Source organism: Cryptotermes secundus, unplaced genomic scaffold (assembly GCF_002891405.2).
Source record: "Cryptotermes secundus unplaced genomic scaffold, Csec_1.0 scaffold654, whole genome shotgun sequence".
NCBI lineage: Eukaryota > Metazoa > Arthropoda > Insecta > Blattodea > Kalotermitidae > Cryptotermes > Cryptotermes secundus.
The window spans coordinates 323,572-343,539 of record NW_019727402.1 but is presented as its reverse complement, the minus strand read 5'-3'; the positions used below and the strand labels follow the sequence as shown (position 1 = coordinate 343,539).

Genomic DNA, 19,968 nt, shown 5'->3' with positions numbered 1-19,968 from the left:
CATTCTTTTATATTGTTCCACTGCACTTCAGCATTTCTGCTTTCACTTTCAATTGCACTGAGTTTCTCTTCTAGGGTCTCCTGCACGCTTTGTCTTTGAGCATATAACTTCTCCAAATCCCATCTAGGTCTGCGCATTAAATAAAATTTGTAATTTTTGGAGGTTTGGGGAGTGGGATACTGTAAATCAGTTTGGATTACCAAGGTTCTACTGTATGTTCAAAATGTCATCATTCAAGAAATACCTGCAAATATATATAACATCAGATATCAGAAGGCCCTTCATAGTTTCCCAGTGAATCATCACTGAATGTGAAACATCACTGGACACTTATTTGAGTATGTATTAATTTGTTCATATACATTTTTAGTCCTATACAGTTATTTCTATGTACAATTTTTATATGGTGATATGATTTTCACATTTGTACCCAAGGTTCTATGTAGAAAGTGTATTATTGTATTGCTTTGATTTAGTGATTTATAAAATAAAAAAAATATTGATATTAATTTTAAATTGTCCTTTACATTTATCAGGGTCTCCATGTTCTAGTTTTTAGAACCATAATTAATACAGGAGTAATTAAAAAGTAATACAGTCGTATACATAAATGCCAGTTCATGTCTGATGTTCACAAGGAAGATGTTTCGGTATCATTGTATATTGTGTCTGAACTGAGCTTTAATATATTTAGTAGTATGGAAGTAGATGTAAGTTTTAATGCATTCCTAAACACATTTATAGTCATTTTTGAATGATGCTTCCCCATGCAATTTGTGATGGATATGGGGCATAAAAATCGGTGGATAACTGGTGGAATAAAAGTGCCGTGTAGAAGTAAAAGATACCTCTACATTAAGTAGAGTAACTCATCATCTTAAAATAAGAGAATATTACTCCCGTTACTGTTCCATATTAAAAAGAGTCATCAGAAAAGCTAAAGAGATGAACTACTATAATGAAATGTTAACGAAATCCACAAAAAATCTAAAATGTCTTGGAAAATTATAAATAATGAAATTGGTTGTGTAGCTAAAAGAAAAGCGGCTCCAGCGGAGTTCAAAAACAGTAAAATCAAAATTTAAATTAATAAAGCAGCTGGGTTTTTTAATACTTATTTTATAGATTCAGTGGAGAAATTAATTAGTCAATATCCTAAAACTGAGGATGAGCGGTTATCAACAATAAGTAGTCTTACTGACAAATTTCCTGAAATAGTTAATATTCCAATTACATCGTCAGAAATTTCTGGTGTAATTTCATTACCAAAGAGTAAGGGTTCCTGCGGATATGATGGTATATCAAATTCATAAGACTGTGTAGTAATCAAATTACTAAACCACTTATGCATATTTTTAATCTATCCCTAACCACTGGAATTTATCCAGATTGGTTAAAATACCGTATTTACGCATGTATAGGCTGCATGCGTATATAGGCCGCAGCACAATTTTCAGACAAATTATAGAAAAAATAATTTTCTTGGAATATTATTTCAGGAGTAGAACACCCTGTATTACTAATTATGAATATAATTTTTTAAAATGAAGTGTGATTTCGAATATAAGCCGCACCCCAGTTTTCCACTTGAATTTTTTGCAAAAAATGTGCGGCCTATACATGCGTAAATATGGTATACTAATATTATACCATGCTTCAAGAAAGGCAGTATTATGGAAATATCTAAGTACCGGCCCATTTCCTTGTTGACAAGGTTTTCCAAAATATTCTAGAAATTAATATATAACAGAGTAATACAGCATTTAACAAACAATAATGTTATTGTAGATAATCAGTTTGGTTTAAGAAAGGGTGTGTCGACGCAAAAAAGCTATTTTACGGTTACTGATTATATTCATAAAGCATGAAACAATAAGGAGATGGTTGTGGGGATTTTTTGTGACCTCACTAAGGCATTTGACTGTGTCAATCACGAACTGCTTATCCAAAAATTGAAACACTATGGAATAAAGGATCTCTACTAAAAGTGCTTGAAACATACCTATATAACAGGAAGCAAAGAATCATTCTACAGACTCAAGACTCAACTACATATGTTTCTAAATGGAAAACTAGCAAACATGGAGTTCCACAGGGATCTGTACTGGGACCTTCGTTGTTCAATGTATATATTAACACATTCAGGACCGGAGGGACCAATTGGCCCTCTACGTTTCTATAGCATTGCGGACTGGGCGGGCCAATTGGCCCTTTTCTGACACGATACGTTGCAACATGCTATACATCGCTCTGGCACCACCTACATTGAACGCAACCGCCTGCAGATACGTGATAAGACTCTGGAATATTTAATTAGCCATCAGTAACTTGACCTCGATGTTTACTTAACCAACTGTAAAGGAAAATGCTTTGCCTTCTTCAAGCTGTGTGTATCAACCAGTAGGTAGTGGGGAGAATGGATCAGGGACAAATTCTCCTCCGAAGACCTAGCTGACCTGGCTTGTCTGTGAGATGCATATTAATGGTGATTCAGAGAGTGGCAGTGAAAGGGGAGAACAAAGAATTGTGGCCACAGACTGTAAAACTGACAGTAGCTCTGACGATAATGCAGGTAATAACATTGCGCGTAGTAACATTGCGGGGACAGCAAAAAATCTAAAAAAATCTAAACCCTGATTCGAAATTGAAATACAAAGCATTTCTGATGAATGTGGCAAAGGCTTGGGCTACAGGCCAGATGGTGGCGGCAGAACCAGAGTCAGACAGACTTAGTGCAGCCTAGCCCATCAAATCACAACCCACACAGGCTTCATGTGGGCACCCCTGGGCGACTCTCGGGTGATATGTGGAAACATACCCTCGTGAAAATTGTGAAGAGTGAACATTCCCCTTGTGAAGAGTGAACATTCCAAGGGGAAGCATCCTTCTAGGCAATGCCATGTTTGCGCAGTTCACAAAAGAGGACTACAAGTATGACTGTCTACATTTGCGTGTGTAATGCCACTTCACAAAGGGGAGTGTTTCCAGAAATATCACACACTTAAGCACTTCTAGCAGCATTGGTNAAAAAAAAAAAAAATCTAAACCCTGATTCAAAATTGAAATACAATGCATTTCTGATGAATGTGGCAAAGGCTTGGGCTACAGGCCAGATGGTGGCGGCAGAACCAGAGTCAGACAGACTTAGTGCAGCCTAGCCCATCAAATCACAACCCACACAGGCTTCATGTGGGCACCCCTGGGCGACTCTCGGGTGATATGTGGAAACATACCCTCGTGAAAATTGTGAAGAGTGAACATTCCAAGGGGAAGCATCCTTCTAGGCAATGCCATGTTTGCGCAGTTCACAAAAGAGGACTACAAGTATGACTGTCTACATTTGCGTGTGTAATGCCACTTCACAAAGGGGAGTGTTTCCAGAAATATCACACACTTAAGCACTTCTAGCAGCATTGGTAAGTGTTCTCCAAAAATTTTAGTTCATAAAATTAATTAGGAGATTTTATATTAATTTTTAAAGTGAACAGTGCACAAGTTAGGATAGTAGGTATAAAAATGCCGGTCCCCAGGGTGATTTAAATATTTAAATCACCGGTCTGCAAGGTGTTAATGATCTANAACCAGAGTCAGACAGACTTAGTGCAGCCTAGCCCATCAAATCACAACCCACACAGGCTTCATGTGGGCACCCCTGGGCGACTCTCGGGTGATATGTGGAAACATACCCTCGTGAAAATTGTGAAGAGTGAACATTCCAAGGGGAAGCATCCTTCTAGGCAATGCCATGTTTGCGCAGTTCACAAAAGAGGACTACAAGTATGACTGTCTACATTTGCGTGTGTAATGCCACTTCACAAAGGGGAGTGTTTCCAGAAATATCACACACTTAAGCACTTCTAGCAGCATTGGTAAGTGTTCTCCAAAAATTTTAGTTCATAAAATTAATTAGGAGATTTTATATTAATTTTTAAAGTGAACAGTGCACAAGTTAGGATAGTAGGTATAAAAATGCCGGTCCCCAGGGTGATTTAAATATTTAAATCACCGGTCTGCAAGGTGTTAATGATCTACCTAGAATTCTAAATGGGTTGGCACATATGGTTCTATATGCTGACGACACCACTTTTATTGTCTCTTCACAGGATATAAGTAGCCTTAATAACAAAATAAATTTAGTTATGAAACATGTATATAGATGGTTCCAAGCTAACCAATTAATACTAAATTAAAAAAAAACCCATGTAATGAAATTTATGACCCCTAAGGCCACGGACTATCCATTACATATTAAAATATAATGACCAAACACTTAAATTTTCTGTAAATATTGAGTTTTTAGGTGTGTGCCTGGACAATCATTTCGGCTGGGAAAAAATACCCTGATGAAGTGACAAATAAGTTGAGTGTTGCAACCTTTGTGCTTAGAAAACTACAGCCTATAGTAAGTAGGCAAGTGTTAAAAATGGCTTATTGTGCTTACTGTCAAGCTCAACTTAAATATGGTGTTATTTTCTGGGGCTCTTCTTCGTCATCAATGAAAAGAGTTTTTGTGGCTCATAAAAGAGCAATTAGAGCAATGTAAATGATGAAGCCTAGAAGTCCTTGTAGAGAGGCTTTCAGAGAACTTACAGTTCCCTGTTTGTTTATATATGCCATGGTCATGTTTGTAATCGAAAACAAAAATAATTATCTTACAAATAATAGTGTACATAAAATTAACACTAGAGTACAAAATAGATTACACATCACGTCAGCTAGAGTATCCGTTATACAAAAGGGAGTGTATTATACATTTATAACAATTTTTAATAATTTGCCACATAAATTATATATTTTAAAGGATAATGTTAATTTATTTAAACAAAAACTGAAAGACTTTCTTATCTTGAAAGCTTTCTATTCTATTGATGAATATATGGCAAATACCTAATTGTATTATATTCTATTGTATATATATGTTGTGTCTATTTGGACTTGGTTGCATATCGCAACTACTTTTAATTAATCTGACGAGCTCAATATTCGACCCAATATGGGCAATGGATCTGTGAAGCTATGTATGTATGTATGTATGTATGTATGTATGTATGCTTATGGGGTGGTGATTTAATGTGTTTTTCTTCCATGCTTTGCTTTCAGATTCATAATGATGAGTCCAGGTTTTGTTCCCAATGATGCTCTTTAACTCATTCATTGCACTGTTGTTCCCAAAGTTGTGTATGCCCCGATTAACATTTATGTTTAGCTGTAATCTGTTGTAGTACCTACCTGACACATAGCTAAAGAAAATTCCAGATTGTTTGAGATTAGGGACTGCACAGAACCAGTTCTAAAGCTTAAACTCCACTCAAATGGCTTCAGTAGTAATCCTACTGTTTTCCTGTGTTATATTGGCCACATCATGGCAGTGTGGAGTTTTTAACCTTTATTACCCTTGACTCCCACTATTGTAATGGTGCATGTGTGGGTCCAGCAGACCTGACATTGAACTGTTTACAAGCAGAAGTATCATCGTCAGTGTTTGCAGTCTGTTGTTTATCATGATTGGTGGTATTTGGCCATCAACACAACAATAAAAATAAACCAATCAAACTGCTCACATTCGTTTTATTTCATAGTTGCTACATGTTTCGGTCCACATTTGGAACCATCTTCAGGCAGCCTTATCAAATACATCTCTTGTTACTAAACTGTCTTAATATGGATCCATATTAGTGCTACTCATCACAATCATATAATATACATGCAACCATCATGAATTTTTCTACTTATAAGAATTTTCAAAATTTAAAATTCCAATGTATAATTATTTAAAATTCTCTTGTCGTTGAATGAAAAATTCTGCCCAAGAAGGCGAGTGGATTGAGGTAAATGAAATTTTCAAACTGTATAGGTACTGCTGTGGAACTTTCTCCTGTTAGTTATGAATGAAGTGCTATTACCTGAACTTTAAAAAAATTGATTAAGCACCTCTACGGTACATGAGATGAGGGTGGCAACATTATTCTTTGCTGTTTTGCGAAGACAGTATTCGGGGGTCCAAATACACATAAGTTAGTACCAGACACTGACCGAAGACTAATTCGATAGTAGTTAACCTTCTTATCGACTGAACTCTTGGCAGTGGCTGCAGTAATATTTTGAGCGAGGAGGATAAGATGGCAGCATAATGTATTTGAGCCGTCTCGGCGGTCACATTGCCCGCCAATAACAGTGGCAGAGAACGCAGAGAACGGCAGAGAAGACAGTGTCTTTCGGGTTGCTGCGTTGTCTATGTCGGGAGTTATATTCATATGTGAGTTGAGGGGGCCCTCTTTTAAATCCTGTTTTGACCCAAGATGGTGAGTTCATTTTAAATGAGGTTTTAGTACTGGGACTACTGATCATGTAGGGTACATATGAAAGTAGTTTTGGTTACATTTGAAGTCGGATTTCGATGATACTTGGCGATACAGCTTTTTTCGCCAACGTGTAGTGGAGAAAAAATGGCGGCTTGTTTTGTTGTAAATTATAGAAGCATTTGTAAATATACGTATGTTGTATTAATTGACAGGATTTGTACTGTTACTCTGTAATGAGAAGGGTGGTAGATTAAACGTCATTACTTGTAAATTGAAATCTAGACTTTAATTTTCTTTCGATGTGGATTCCATCGCATTTCCATGTTTTCAAGTTTTTTTTTTGCTGTAATATTTAAATTCTGATATATTACAGGGATTCGTAAAGGTCGTCAAGAATAAGCAATATTTCAAGCGCTTTCAAGTTAAGTTCAAAAGGCGTCGTGAGGGTAAAACTGACTACTATGCTCGTCTTCGACTCACCATTCAAGTCAAGAATAAGTATAACACACCCAAGTACCGACTTATAGTTCGATTTTCGAACAAGGATATCACTTGCCAGGTAAGGCAAAAGAAAAAGTCTAAGCAGTAGGTGATGTGACATGTTGGAACCCACCCCAACAACTTCTTTTGTATACAGACTTAACCTTGAGAGGAGGATACTGAATAAGATTTTATATGAAGTTGATAACACTGATGTTCCTCAGTAATTACTGCCGTCAGTTTTATCGCCCTCTTTTTTTTTAAGTTAACAATAATAGACTCTTCAATGTTCAAGGAACTCTTCCTTACTCAAAATGAAATTAATGAGTAATTAATGCTGTAATGTTTCATCTTCTCGAATCAGTTATGCCAGAATTTTATCACAACCTGACAATTTATACTTTTTCAACTTTGCAATAGCAGTTTCACTCTCAAAATTATTTGCCGGATAGTGATGAAAGTGTACAACCACCAGTCACAGTTGGCCTCACAAAGCATGCTGGTAGTGCTGGTGAATGATGCAGATGAATGATTATGCAGCAGTTAAACTTTGAAACACCAGTCTCCAAATTAGGTAATTAAGTGGATTGTTCTTCCTTATTATGACCTTGTGCTTAGGAAAACCTTATGTTTTATTTGTACCTTCAGTATTCCATCCACCATAAAGCCTGAGTCCCCTGTTGTGAATACTACAACACAGTCATTACCATGTGGAAGTCTTTCTGCCCTTGAATAAGATTGCACAAATCCATCTTATGAATGGATTTTGAATATCCCAGTGTCTCATCATGTGACCTTATTTCCATTTCATTAACATTTCACCTACAAATTATTAGTAGAGGCACCGGGTAGAAATACACCTGAAACATACATTGTCTTTTGTTTAGTTTCAAATAACTTTTAATCAAAGAGTAAGTGAAATGTTAATTTTTCAGGTCGCATATTCACGTATCGAGGGTGACATGATATTATGTGCAGCTTATAGCCATGAATTGCCTCGTTACGGAATTAAAGTTGGCCTTACGAACTATGCGGCAGCATACTGTACGGGTCTTTTATTGGCCCGAAGGGTAAGTTAGTTTTGAAATTGATTCTGCTGTTTGGGGGATAAGGGTGTGTGAAATTTTCTGTCCTCATTCAGGAATAGTTGAGAAATGTAGTTTGAGCATGTGACAAGATTTTATATTAACATCTAGCATTATGTTAATACTCTTGTTTGTTACTGTGCTGTGATGGTATTTGAATTAGTTGTGATAGTTTAACGGAGCTTTCTCTAATTGGGACATGTACATTTGCAAAACATTGACGTATCAGTTGCATTTAGAATGCTTCATGTTCAAAAGAATCTACTTCCTAACGTGATAAATTTTGGTAAAATTTAGTACAAGAGAGGTGTACAGAAGGCTGTTAAGTCACACTGGTTTTCCTGTAGTGTCTTTGAAGTAAATGTGTTATATTCAGTTTCACAACAGACCTTTAATTCAGTTGTAATGAAATTCAGTTTATGTAACCAGTACTCTTATCAATGAAGCAGATTATCAGCATTCAGTGGTGAAAGTACTCATACCATTGCAATAGAGATACTTTTGTCTTCTTTTGTGATGAACACTTCATAAAATTAATAGAGGAGATCAGCCTTCAAAATTAAGACTGCCTTGTAAGTTTTGAAGTCAGTCTGTTCACTACTGCACCAGTGGAAGAAGCCTTAGTTCATAAGAAATACTCACTGTGGACCCTTCTTTACATGCTGAAGACATAAGGGAACTACTGGACATCTGTTTAACAACTGTGTACTTCCAGTTTGAGAGTGAACTCTATCGGCAAAAACAGTATGGCAGTGGCACACTCGTTCCCCAGTGGTCAGTAATATAGTTATGGAACACTTTGAGGAAACAGCATTGGACACTGCAGACCACAAACCCAGTAAATGGCTCAGATATGCGGACTACTCTGTTGTGGTTTGGCCATACAGACGAACAAGATTGCGGTAGTTTCTTCACCACAGATGTGTTAGAAGACCTACAGTCAAATCCACAATGAAATTTATTTTACAGGTTGAAATGATGATCCTTTTCTTTTATAACAGAAGAGAATTACTGTTGACTTTAAAACGAGCTTTTTAATACTGAACAACCTGTGACAGTGGAGGATGATGAATGTATTGCATAATATTAATCAGGTAGTTCCTTAAGGTTGTTGTTTCTTTGCTGCAGCTGTTAAAGAAGCTTGGCTTAGACCAGTTGTATATAGGCTGCACTGAAGTAACAGGAGAGGAGTATAATGTTGAAGCTGTGGAAGATGGTCCTGGTGCATTCCGATGCTATCTTGATGTTGGTCTAATGCGCACTACTACAGGTGCACGTGTTTTTGGTGCTATGAAAGGAGCTGTTGATGGTGGTCTGAATATACCTCACAGGTAAAAGTGTTATGATCATTTTTTACAGTGGCATAAAAGGAGGAACCTCATAATTGATTTATACTCTTCAAGTAATGTTATTGATTAAATCATGGAGTTTCAGAAGGAATAGGATATTTACTGTGGATGCAAATACAAGAAATGCATACAAAATTGTAATCAGAACCTCAAGGGAAGAGAGAAGGACTGGGTAACAATAGCGTTCAGTTTTGTGAGACCCTCAGATCCAGTGGGGAATTTCATGGTCAGGCATAACCCTCAACTTTCAGGAAGGATCATGAACTTGGTATTCATTAATTATTCAAAGAGAAAAAAAAATACAGTATATTTACTGGTCAATTGTGACCCAGTCTGAACCACAGAAATAAAATTTGCAATGTGTAGTCATGCTATTTTAGAAGTTTCTGTTTTGTATGATTTAATTTTTATTTATATTGGTTATTCAGTTTTCAGAATTTTAATTTTTTGAGTTCAGATACAGTGTCCCAAAACATCAATCCCTTGTATCTGATGTAATTAATTGCATTGGCCTGCTAATCTTGGGATATAGGGAAGTTAAAAGGAAAATCATTAACTGACGATTTCTTCAAACTGTAGTGGAATTATTTCATTTTATAGTTATGTAAGAATAATGGGAGTGCTTTCGTTTTGTTTCTGCTTTTTCACTATATTTCTGCAGGTCACAGATTTCTAGTTTTGTCTGGTACATACATTGTTGCAAAACTGAAACATTATTTAGGGAAGTAAACATATAGACCTGTTTAAAAGTTGGATTGATTAGTAGTTTTATATACAATATACCAAAATCAGAACTGGCATCTTAAAATATATTGCATATAAAGCTGAAAAACATGGCTTGATGGACCTATCAATTCCTCTTATCTCAGCATTTTTTAAATGATATCTGTATACATACAGTGAACGGAAAACTTCACTGACAAGCGGCAGTCGCTCAGTGGGTATAGTTTGGTTGCAGACTGCAGGCCATGGAATTTTTTTTTTTCAGTGTGTGGAAAGCACCAGGATCATGAAACAGTTGATCTTGCAATTTTAAGTGAACTTGTTTTCTGTGCTCCCAAGTAGTGCACTCTGTTACGTGAATGGTATGGCCTAGGTTCTTTGTAGTTGGTTCTATAGAGCAGGTTTTCTTACAGTGTGGACTTAGGTCGAAGAGTTGGATACTTCTCCTACCAAATTAGCCTTAACAGTAACATGTCTGCACTGTTTAAAAAACTTGCTGTCTGTATAAATGTTGGAATTCCCAAATTGTGGAGACCAAGATGCAAGATCTTNTCTTATATTTTTTCTTCTACCCTGAAGATGGAGGCGATATGTTCCTCCGAAACGTCGGTTAACACCACATATACACGGTGCCAAATCCCAGAAGACTGCTTTCTTCATAGTCACCGCCGTGAAAGCCTCAAATCTTACATCTTATCTCCTGTTTTCTTTTCCACATATGTGCAAAAGTATCCGATGTATTTTTGTACAGATTGTTGTGTAGTTCATACCATGCTACTGAATCCATTAGATGTTATTTCGTGTTCTGTCCAGATTAGGCTTTGCTGGTAGGTTTTTCCTTTCCTTTCGAGACACCTCCCAATTCATCTTCTCTCAATTTATGTGGTATCATTGGCACTTGAAGTCTTCCTGTGTCATTGTGGTAATAGGAACCATCATGATGAATTGATGACGAGACTGAGCCCCTGTTATGAAATCAGCTGTTCCACTCAACAAGTTTTTTGTTTTGTGGTGTCTGCTTTTGAAGTAGCAGGGTGTCTTTGATGTTTGGCATACTGATTGGTTCTGTCTCCTGTAGAGATCATGTTGGTGAATTATTATATTAAACTCATACATTTATCTTGTTTAAAATTGTCTGTGTGTCAGGTTTGTAGCGAATTCGTTTTTAAAGTTAACATTAATTAATTATTTTGTGAATAACTAATTTTAAACTGCTCATTCAGATTTACACATGAAACCTATTCATAAGAGGATATATTTATATAGTTAGAACTATCTCATTATCATAGTTAACTAATTAATTTTAAAGGCTGAAGAATATAGTGAATATATTACATTTGTGATAAGTCTTAAAAAGGAGTGTCAGTTTGTTTTAAATTGATTCCAGCTAAATTAATTGTGATACTGCATCATGAAATGTTGATTCCATCCATTTGAAGTGCAATGCTGGCCGTGAAGTACAACTTAAATATAAAAATTTGAGACTTTATTACTCAGAAATCTGTAACTTAATCTTCCTTTATTTTAAGACCAGTTTTCTGGCTATTTCTTTTTTGTCTGTTTAATTTTCAGTAAACATTTTCTACTTGTGATTTAGATATCATTTATATTAATACATAACATTTTCAGCTATGTTTTGCTGTGACAGAACGATAAAGTAAATTAAATTGGGACACATTATTGTGATAAATTATGTGATTATTGCTCATTTCATTATTCTGGTTACTAAAATTTTCACTTGCAGATTATGATAGGTGGATGAAGCAGCAGTGTCCTTAACTGTATATATTTTCATATGTTTTTGTAGAAACTTAGATGCAGTCTTATGTTTCAGCACAAAACGCTTTCCTGGTTATGATGCTGAAAGTAAGGAATTTAATGCTGAAGTGCACAGAAAACACATATTTGGCCAACATGTTGCTGAGTACATGCGTCAGCTAGCTGAAAATGATGAAGAAGCTTACAAACGGCAGTTTTCTAAGTACATTAAACTCGGCATAGAGGCAGACAGTGTGAGTATAAGACCTTGATGTATATTATTATTAGCAAGGCCTGTGTGTTTTTGGAAGATGTACTGAATATTATGTACCCTTCAGAATTTGCTTTTCCAAGTTTCCATCTATGTATGTACAATATTATGTCCCTTCTTGTAAAGTTTTCCTTGTTGCTTGAATGGAAAGAAAGACTAGACTAGGGATGAATCTGTTAAATGTAGGGATTGTTGAGCTGGAGTGAGAGTGTTACATGATAAAGGAGGGGGGGGGGAAGTTTAGGAACTGTTTGAATGCAGCATAAAGGTTTCAGTCATCATTGCAAGGCTAGATTTGTCAACATAGAGAAATGATTAATGTACTTGAAATTTATTAATGTAATTAGTGTTTCTGCATGTATATATTTAAGAATTAATAGTGAAACAAAGTCTTAAATTGTGGTCTTCTGGGTTATGCTATTATATAATCTTGTTGGTAGCCACCTAAGAGACTCCATGAAACAGAGTCCTTGAGAAGCTAATAGTCATTGAACTACCCAATTCCCTGCTTCTTGCAGAATACAAAGATACTTTACCATGTTCACAGGACTTTATCATTAGCCACGTAAATCCAGTTGACTCTCTCCCACTGCATTTCTTTTGAGGTCCATTTTAATATCTTCTTATATATGTGTATGCCTAGGTCTTCCAGGAGATCTGTTACCTTCAGGTTCTGTGACTGACATTTTTTATACATTTCTGAAATCTCCCATGTGTTCTGCGTGCCCCATCAATCTTATCCTCCCTGATTTAGGTGACTAGTACAGATTGTGAGGCCCCTCAGTACACAGTTTCTACCAACCTATTATTTACTCCCCCTTGGGTACAAATACGGCTACAATAGTAAGGGATTTTTTTTCCTTGGGGTGGGGTAAGATTGAGTCCACTTCATCCCTCGACCACTATTTGGCCTGTTGTACTAGCCCAAGATGATTGTGGAGCAGTCAGTGGAATGAGAATTGGCAGGGGAAACCGAAGTACTTGGAGAAAACCTGCTCCAGTGCCACTTCATCCACCACAAATCCCACATGACTTGACCTGGGCTTTAACCTGGTCTGCCGTGGTGGGAAGTAAGCTTCTAACTGCCTGAGCTATGGCATGGCCTCCACTGCAGTAGTATCTTCTTCCCTTACTGAGAGAGACCAAGTTCCACTTTCAAAGTGGACTACAGGTAAAATTACAGTTACAGTTATATTTTAATCTGTGTTTTTGGGTTCTGAGCTGAGTGGTAGCAAGCATTCCAAAATTTAAGGGGCCTTTAATTTGTTTGATACTGTTCTGATCATGAGACGTGGACGTGTACTTCATTTTGCGTTTGCTTGCTTCCAGACCAGCCCCCTTATTATCGACTGATAGAGCTTCTATGTTATTATTTTTGGCATGTAGTGTTCTCAGTCAGTTAATTAGCATCATTATAAACCAGAACTTGTGTCCTACTGGGTTTTATTCCATCTGGGTTTCTGCAGGCTGTTTAATGGCATATTCTAAAGCAAGTTGAAAGCAGTAGGAATAAAGCATCTGTATTTCAGGTCATTCTGAATAGAACATGTGGAAAAATGTTCACTTATGCTGAATTCTAATTAACCTAACTAGTTCATGGGTATGCTGAATTCAGTGATAATTTTGGGCAGTACTTCCATCTTACTGAACCAGGCTTTATTTTCTTTTTTAATGTGTAAAATTCAGAAGCATTCCCATGAAATATTACTGAAAAATATTACAGTATGAAATTCAGAAAGGAATGGGTCATAATGTTTTTTGAGTATGAAATTTAAGACATCCTTTCACATTGATATTATTATCATGAAAGTGAAGTGCCATTTCTTGGCATTCCAGAGATAAAGCCCATATAAGGAGGAAAAACTGATTATTCAGGCTGACTGAAAATTTCAAATAAAAAGAATTTTAGGAGTCTGAACAGTTTGTGTAACCTTAGAATGGATTTAAAGGGCCTAAACCTTGCAAGGAAGAAGGAATTTAGAATTTGTTAATGTGCACTTTCATTATGTCATGATCTAGCCCAGTGTTTTAGGCTATAAATGAAGGTATGAACACCGTGTGACCCCACATTTTTGTGTTAGCATTTTCTGACAGACTTCTGTTTTGGCATTTTTGATAGGGATGTTATGGGACTGAATAATGTCATGTATTTTACAGATTGAAGGTATATATAAAAAAGCACATGAAGCCATTCGGGCCGACCCAGCTCGAATTAAGAAGCAGAAAGAAACACCACCTGTTGTTAAGAGATGGAACAGGGCCAAAATGAGTTTGTCTGAACGTAAGAACAGAATTGCCCAGAAGAAGGCATCTTGGAAGAAGAAGTTGGAAGCTGGAGAAGTTGATGCATAAAGGTTTTTTGAAGGTTGATAAATGATGAAGTTACTGAAATTGAGAATATAAAGAAAATAATGTAATAGACAGTCTTTTACTATATACCTGTTTTCATCCTCATAGAAATTTCCTCATTATAATGTATACTTAAGTCTCAAGTTCTTGTGCAAACAAGAATGTGGCAAGGTATGTATGTATGTATGTATATAAAATTAAGGAGTGAAAGTACTTGCACAGAGGGGCAAAGGACTACTTCAGGTAGCATACATAATGTTTCACACTAAATTTTACTGGAATTGCTGTTTACCACATACATATTTTGGTTTAAATATGTTCCTTATTAAAAGTTAACCCCCCCCCTCAAGTTTAAAAACAAAGGATAATATGCTGCTTGGTCGGGGGCAGTGAAACAACGCTGAAATGATAGCAGGGGAAAACTGAAGAAACTTGGAGATCCTGGTCATGACCACTTTGTTAGACTGCATAGTTCAGGAAGTCACTTGGGATTGAACCAGATGCTCCATTGAAAAGTGGATGTGTAACTGCCAGAACTTTGTGGCATGGCCAAGTTTTCTATTCTAACATAAGATGTCTTCTTGGAGAAGTTTAAAAAATGTGGAGGGAACATTTCCCCTAGAAATTTTTTAACTTCATATTTCTTGTCTTGCTGTTTTTACTTTGGATATGTTTAACCCTTTCAAGCTTGAAATTTATCTAAATACTATTAAAAAATTCAGTTCCTACCTCGCAAAAGCATTGCATCTCCATCAGAAAGACCAAGCACTGAATTTTGTTAGGGAAATGACTGCTGTAAGTATCAGAATACTGTAACTGCCTGTTAACCACATTAAGTAGGAGACTTGAGGCCAAAGGAACTGGTAAACATATTTCATATACAGCTGGAGTGCCATGAACAAGAGGACATCTGTTATATGAAAAGGTATAAAAGGTCTCTAAATGTTTCCAACTAACTCTGACAGAAACAGCTTCTAAAAGAAGTTCAAGTAATACAACCACTGTAAACTCCGTGGGCTGTAGTCCCTAAGTGAGCTATACTGACCGAGTGACTGCCACTTGGTGAAGTTAGTGCCAACTTTAGCAGATAGAGGGTGTCATAACCACTGTAAACATTCCTTATAGTGTCAGTTTTAAGTTATTCAAAATCTGATTATAACTATAGATTATGAGTTCTAAAGTCTGAACACGAGACAATTTTCTATGGACAGATTCTAATGTCTTGGAGTCAGCTTTAGTAAGAGAATTCTAAACAGAAGCATATATAAAGTTTTGTTGGTGTAAAGCGACAGAAAATCTAATGAAGGAAAGGAGAACATAATCATATTAGGCCTAATAACCTTATAGCATGAGAAAGTAACTATTAACATGCTGCTGAAAGTATAGCTGAGAGAGAAGAAATATGTTATATTCATATATGCAGAATTCCAGGTTATAAAGGATAATTTTAAGTTAGCACATTAGATTTTCTGGATGAAGAGAGAAATCTGTTTTATGGGCCTTAACCTTCATATGGTTAGTGATATCTTGACTGCAAAAGAATGCAGTCATTAGTACAGGTAATAAAACAAAAAGAAAATTGTGTCATTAAAAAGAATACAGGAATGTATGATCTTGTTACATAAATTATTAATGTGATACATAGTGTATATTATACAACAAAAGTCCCAAAGCAGAAAATTGAGGCACACCAGATAATGCATTGAAGGGCATCAAAGGAAATCCAGAAAATTAATATAACATGGATGTACTAATTATGTCACTACAGAACCAGTAACCTACTACTAAGCTTCTCTAAAAGCAAGGAATACAAAGAATGGAACAATTGCATTTTTCCCCCCATACAGCAGGAATTATCTGTGGAAAACTAAGATCAACAAAAGTTAAAAGTGCTTTAGATTTTTTATTTTTGGTACATAGAGTCTTAACTATTTACAACAGGTGCTTTAAGCTTGCTTATGTCACTTTCAAGTAGCGTAGCTGACTTCTGTCTCTTGTCTGCTTCTGACTCTCTGAGTAATCTATTACTTTCAGCCATATTGTCCAATAAAAACTGAAGTGTCCAATGTTTTCGTAGTAGTGCATGTTCCAGTGTAAAGCAGTCATAGCGGATGCACTGCAAGCCTGTACAGGTGGCAACACTGTGCAGCTGAATCCCTGTATCATGTATCAATGTCCTCAGGTACATCTCATGTTCATTGATACACTGTACCTCTGAAAGAAATGTAAAAAGATACTTTAGGGAAGGCAATATTTGAAAACAACGTTGGGAAATTGCACTTTGTAACACAAACCTGATATACAGTCAATTTGTGGTAATAGGGGGAAGGAGTGGCGATAATCAAGCAAAATGGGTAATCCAAAAATCTAGGAACATCCACTATCCATGCTGCATTCAACCCTGAAAATTGCCTAATTACTGATTTGCTGCTATATCTTTCCAGCAGAAGGAAGTAAGTAAAACTGAATGCTACTATACTGGCACAAGAGCAATAAAAGAAGGCTGCAGTGGGAAATCACTAAAACAGAAGTTAATATGCCCGTTGTTTCTGTTTCGGTGATGCCTTACAGCAATTTCCATTATTCCTTTATCTCATTAAGCTATAACTAAGGGGTTCCAGAAATTCCACGGATAATTCAATTAAATTCTTTATTATTAATGTGCTGAGTCAACAGCCGCAAGGCCAATTACAGACACAGCACAGTGCAGATGAATGAATTACATTATACACAAACTTATTAAAAGTCAAATACAAATTACAGGTAAGTACTTGGAAGAAATAATAATGAATAAAAGTAAAAGTAAACAAACAAATAACTGATAATTATAACAGTAATAATAATTTCATTATCATTAAACTAAGTGTTATTACGAATTGAGGAATGAAACATAAATATTTTATTAAGAAATGAATAGTATAGGTTTTCAGAGGATAATAATAATATACGTAATTCATTTTGTTTTACTGGACATGCAAATAATAAAAATACTAACAGTTACACTATATGTGCACATGAATAATCGAGGGTCTACTGTATTTCATGTTCAACATGAATTAAGAAACCACTATGCATGTTGGGAATTTCTGGAGATACTCAACAAAGGTATATCAGAAATAAGGTTATTTTGACAATATACATTCACGGAATTTAATAGTACCTAAAAAATGCCATATTTACAATAGTGTGGAAAACATATTTACCTATTGTAAAATCCGGTGGCTGAAAGTGAACACACTTTATACCATACAGTAAAGGAATTTTACTGTTTTCTGGTTTGATCAGACCTTGCACTGCTAACTCGTATGCAGCCTGGCTCTGTATGTCGACACCACACTGGCTGAATAACATAATAAGAAACTCAACTGGCTTCTCATTTGATGGAACAGATGTTATCTATGATCCATGAAACTGATTCATATTTGATGAACTACCTGGGTCAAGGAGGTTTTCATGGTAGTGATTGTTCACAATGTCGATGTGAGGGTGGATTCCTGTGTTTCAGAGAAACATGCTTCAGTCTTCAGGACCAAAATTTGTAGGGTAGCAGCTCAGTTATATAGGTGGACTGCAAAGAAGGTGGTCAATAAGAGCCACAGAAAGAAGTGAAGAAATGGAGTACAGTCCCTGAAGAGAGTTGGTTTTCTACATAACATTCCTATTGGTCTGAATTGGACTATATTTCCAAACACTCTCCCATCTTCCTTGCAGCATGACCACAACTATGCCAATTCCTCTCCCTACAGACTATAGCCCTGATGATGAAGGCAACATGTTCTCACTGAAATGTCACAGTCCACTAAGACTACTGAGCGTTACACAGGTCACAACCTTAACAAAACATCAAATGTGTCCAACACATATAATATGCTGATTTCGTTACTTTTAATTCCTAGCTTGCTTGGGTCAGTAGCTGATAGTGACATTTATTCAAAAAAGTTTCATAATATGTGAACCTTACATGAAATTAGTACACTCTGATGGTCTGCAAGCTTTATAATTGACTTAGATGGAATATTATCTTTCAGGATCTATGAATCAGCACTAAAGATTCATAATAAACACTATGTATGTATGTATTATGAGAGCGGGTGGGTTTCCCATGCACTTAGACCAGTTATTGGTCCATTGTGCGTCCCCCTTTAATTTCTACTGTCGCCATACCCTACCGGTAACGGTGCGTGCCATCAGCCCCCATAGAGCCAACAAGGTCGGCCCCCAGTACCTTGATGCTTCCTCCATCCACCAGAGGCATTGGAGACTACTTGGGCAGGAAAGGGCCTGTAATTTAGCTCACAGGTCTCCTAGAGACATGAGGTTCTTTTACGTGCCGTAAATCTACAACATGGGACACACGGCTTAAAGTCCCTCCTGGAGGACTTGTTCCCTGAATTTTTCCGCCCTTAAAAATTCCACGACCTCCGCCGGGTTTGAACCCGCGTACCTTGAGTCACGAGGTGGGAACGTTACCCCTAGACTACGGAGGCCACTTAATAAACACTAAGTGGTCAGCACACAATTCATATGTATAAAGAAATTACTATAATTAGCAACTATTTTGAGAGCAGTCCAGTCATTTCTTTCTACTTTTTTACTTTATTTTAATGAACAAAATCAAGATTTGTAGTGTTCCAACCATCTTCTACCCTGAAGATGAACCATGAGTTTCCTCTGAAGTATTGGCAATGATATACCAGTATCATATCTTATGAGACAGTAATCATCAAGACTTATACTTACTGAAACATTTGTTTTTGATGTGCAGCTTGTATGGAAGCAAGTACAGCATCTAATTTTGATCTATTCACATGCCAGAATGTTGCTTTCTCTACTACTTTGCCATCACTGAAATACGTATCTGTTGCCTGTCCCAGCAAACCCTTGAGTCGAAAGACTCGAGTGGGACGTTGCATATGTAACTTCTTAACAGTTCTATTACCATCACTGAGACCCAAGACTGAAATGAAAATTTGATATGCTATTAATGCAATGAAGCAACTGGGCATTCAGAACATACTTTAAGTATTGTCATGAGCTTCAAAAACTGTATAACAATGTAACATAAAGTGATAACATACCAAACACTCCAGAAATATTTCTGCCAAGGGGGGCACCCCACGTACAACGGAGATCTTCTGGTTGATATTTTGGACCAACAACAAGTGGATGATCCGCAAAACTGGGTGCAACATGTACACTTAATGATGTTGACGGATTACCTTCAATAAAAACATGCCTTGTTGGCGGCCGACTTTCTAATTCGCAAAGGTCTGTGAATGAAAGTTTTAAAATGATTACTGGATTGGGAAAGACTATACCGGTTCGAAGGACTCTGAACAATCTGCAACAATTAGGTTAGACTAAGCTCACCTCTACAAATATTGCCAAGTAATATACTCCGCACGCTAGCAGCAGTAATTCCAGCTGGTTTATAGATGCAGATCACACCTTTTAATAGGTTCCATACTGTAGGTGCGTCAGATACAGACAACATTTTAAATATTTCTCAATATCTCCGCCATTACCCCTATTCAATTAAATTTTCATCATCGCAACGATCGCTACTTGTCTACAGTTACCTGCGACTATAACACCTACGTTCTCTGGTCAAATTATTCAGTGTGGCCACATTCTGGATTGAGTAACATCAA

The 19,968-nt window shown here is 36.5% G+C and overlaps 2 protein-coding genes and 1 non-coding gene across 4 annotated transcripts; 2 read left to right on the top strand and 1 right to left on the bottom strand.

Moving 5' to 3' along the window:
* Positions 1–6,193: 6,193 nt before the first annotated feature.
* On the top strand, positions 6,194–14,387 carry LOC111864722 (60S ribosomal protein L5). The gene is made up of 6 exons (XM_023852204.1): positions 6,194–6,302; positions 6,676–6,861; positions 7,718–7,852; positions 8,996–9,198; positions 11,774–11,951; positions 14,126–14,387. The coding sequence occupies exons 1-6, from the start codon at positions 6,300–6,302 to the stop codon at positions 14,318–14,320; spliced, it is 900 nt and encodes a 299-aa protein (XP_023707972.1). The 5' UTR covers positions 6,194–6,299; the 3' UTR covers positions 14,321–14,387.
* Positions 8,838–8,916, top strand: LOC111864729. The gene has a single exon (XR_002842842.1). It is a non-coding gene; the product is annotated as a small nucleolar RNA SNORD36 (small nucleolar RNA).
* A 1,813-nt stretch (positions 14,388–16,200) lies between the features above and the next one.
* On the bottom strand, positions 16,201–19,910 carry LOC111864718 (mitochondrial mRNA pseudouridine synthase Trub2). 2 transcript variants are annotated; one of them, XM_023852196.2, is made up of 5 exons: positions 19,688–19,910; positions 19,396–19,587; positions 19,058–19,274; positions 17,521–17,657; positions 16,201–16,531 (listed from the first exon to the last, which is right to left on the bottom strand). In XM_023852196.2, the coding sequence occupies exons 1-5, from the start codon at positions 19,809–19,811 to the stop codon at positions 16,242–16,244; spliced, it is 960 nt and encodes a 319-aa protein (XP_023707964.1). In that variant the 5' UTR covers positions 19,812–19,910; the 3' UTR covers positions 16,201–16,241. The 2 variants fall into 2 exon arrangements, with proteins under 2 accessions (XP_023707964.1, XP_023707965.1); XM_023852197.2 differs by having other exon boundaries at positions 19,396–19,536.
* Between the last annotated feature and the right edge of the window lie 58 nt (positions 19,911–19,968).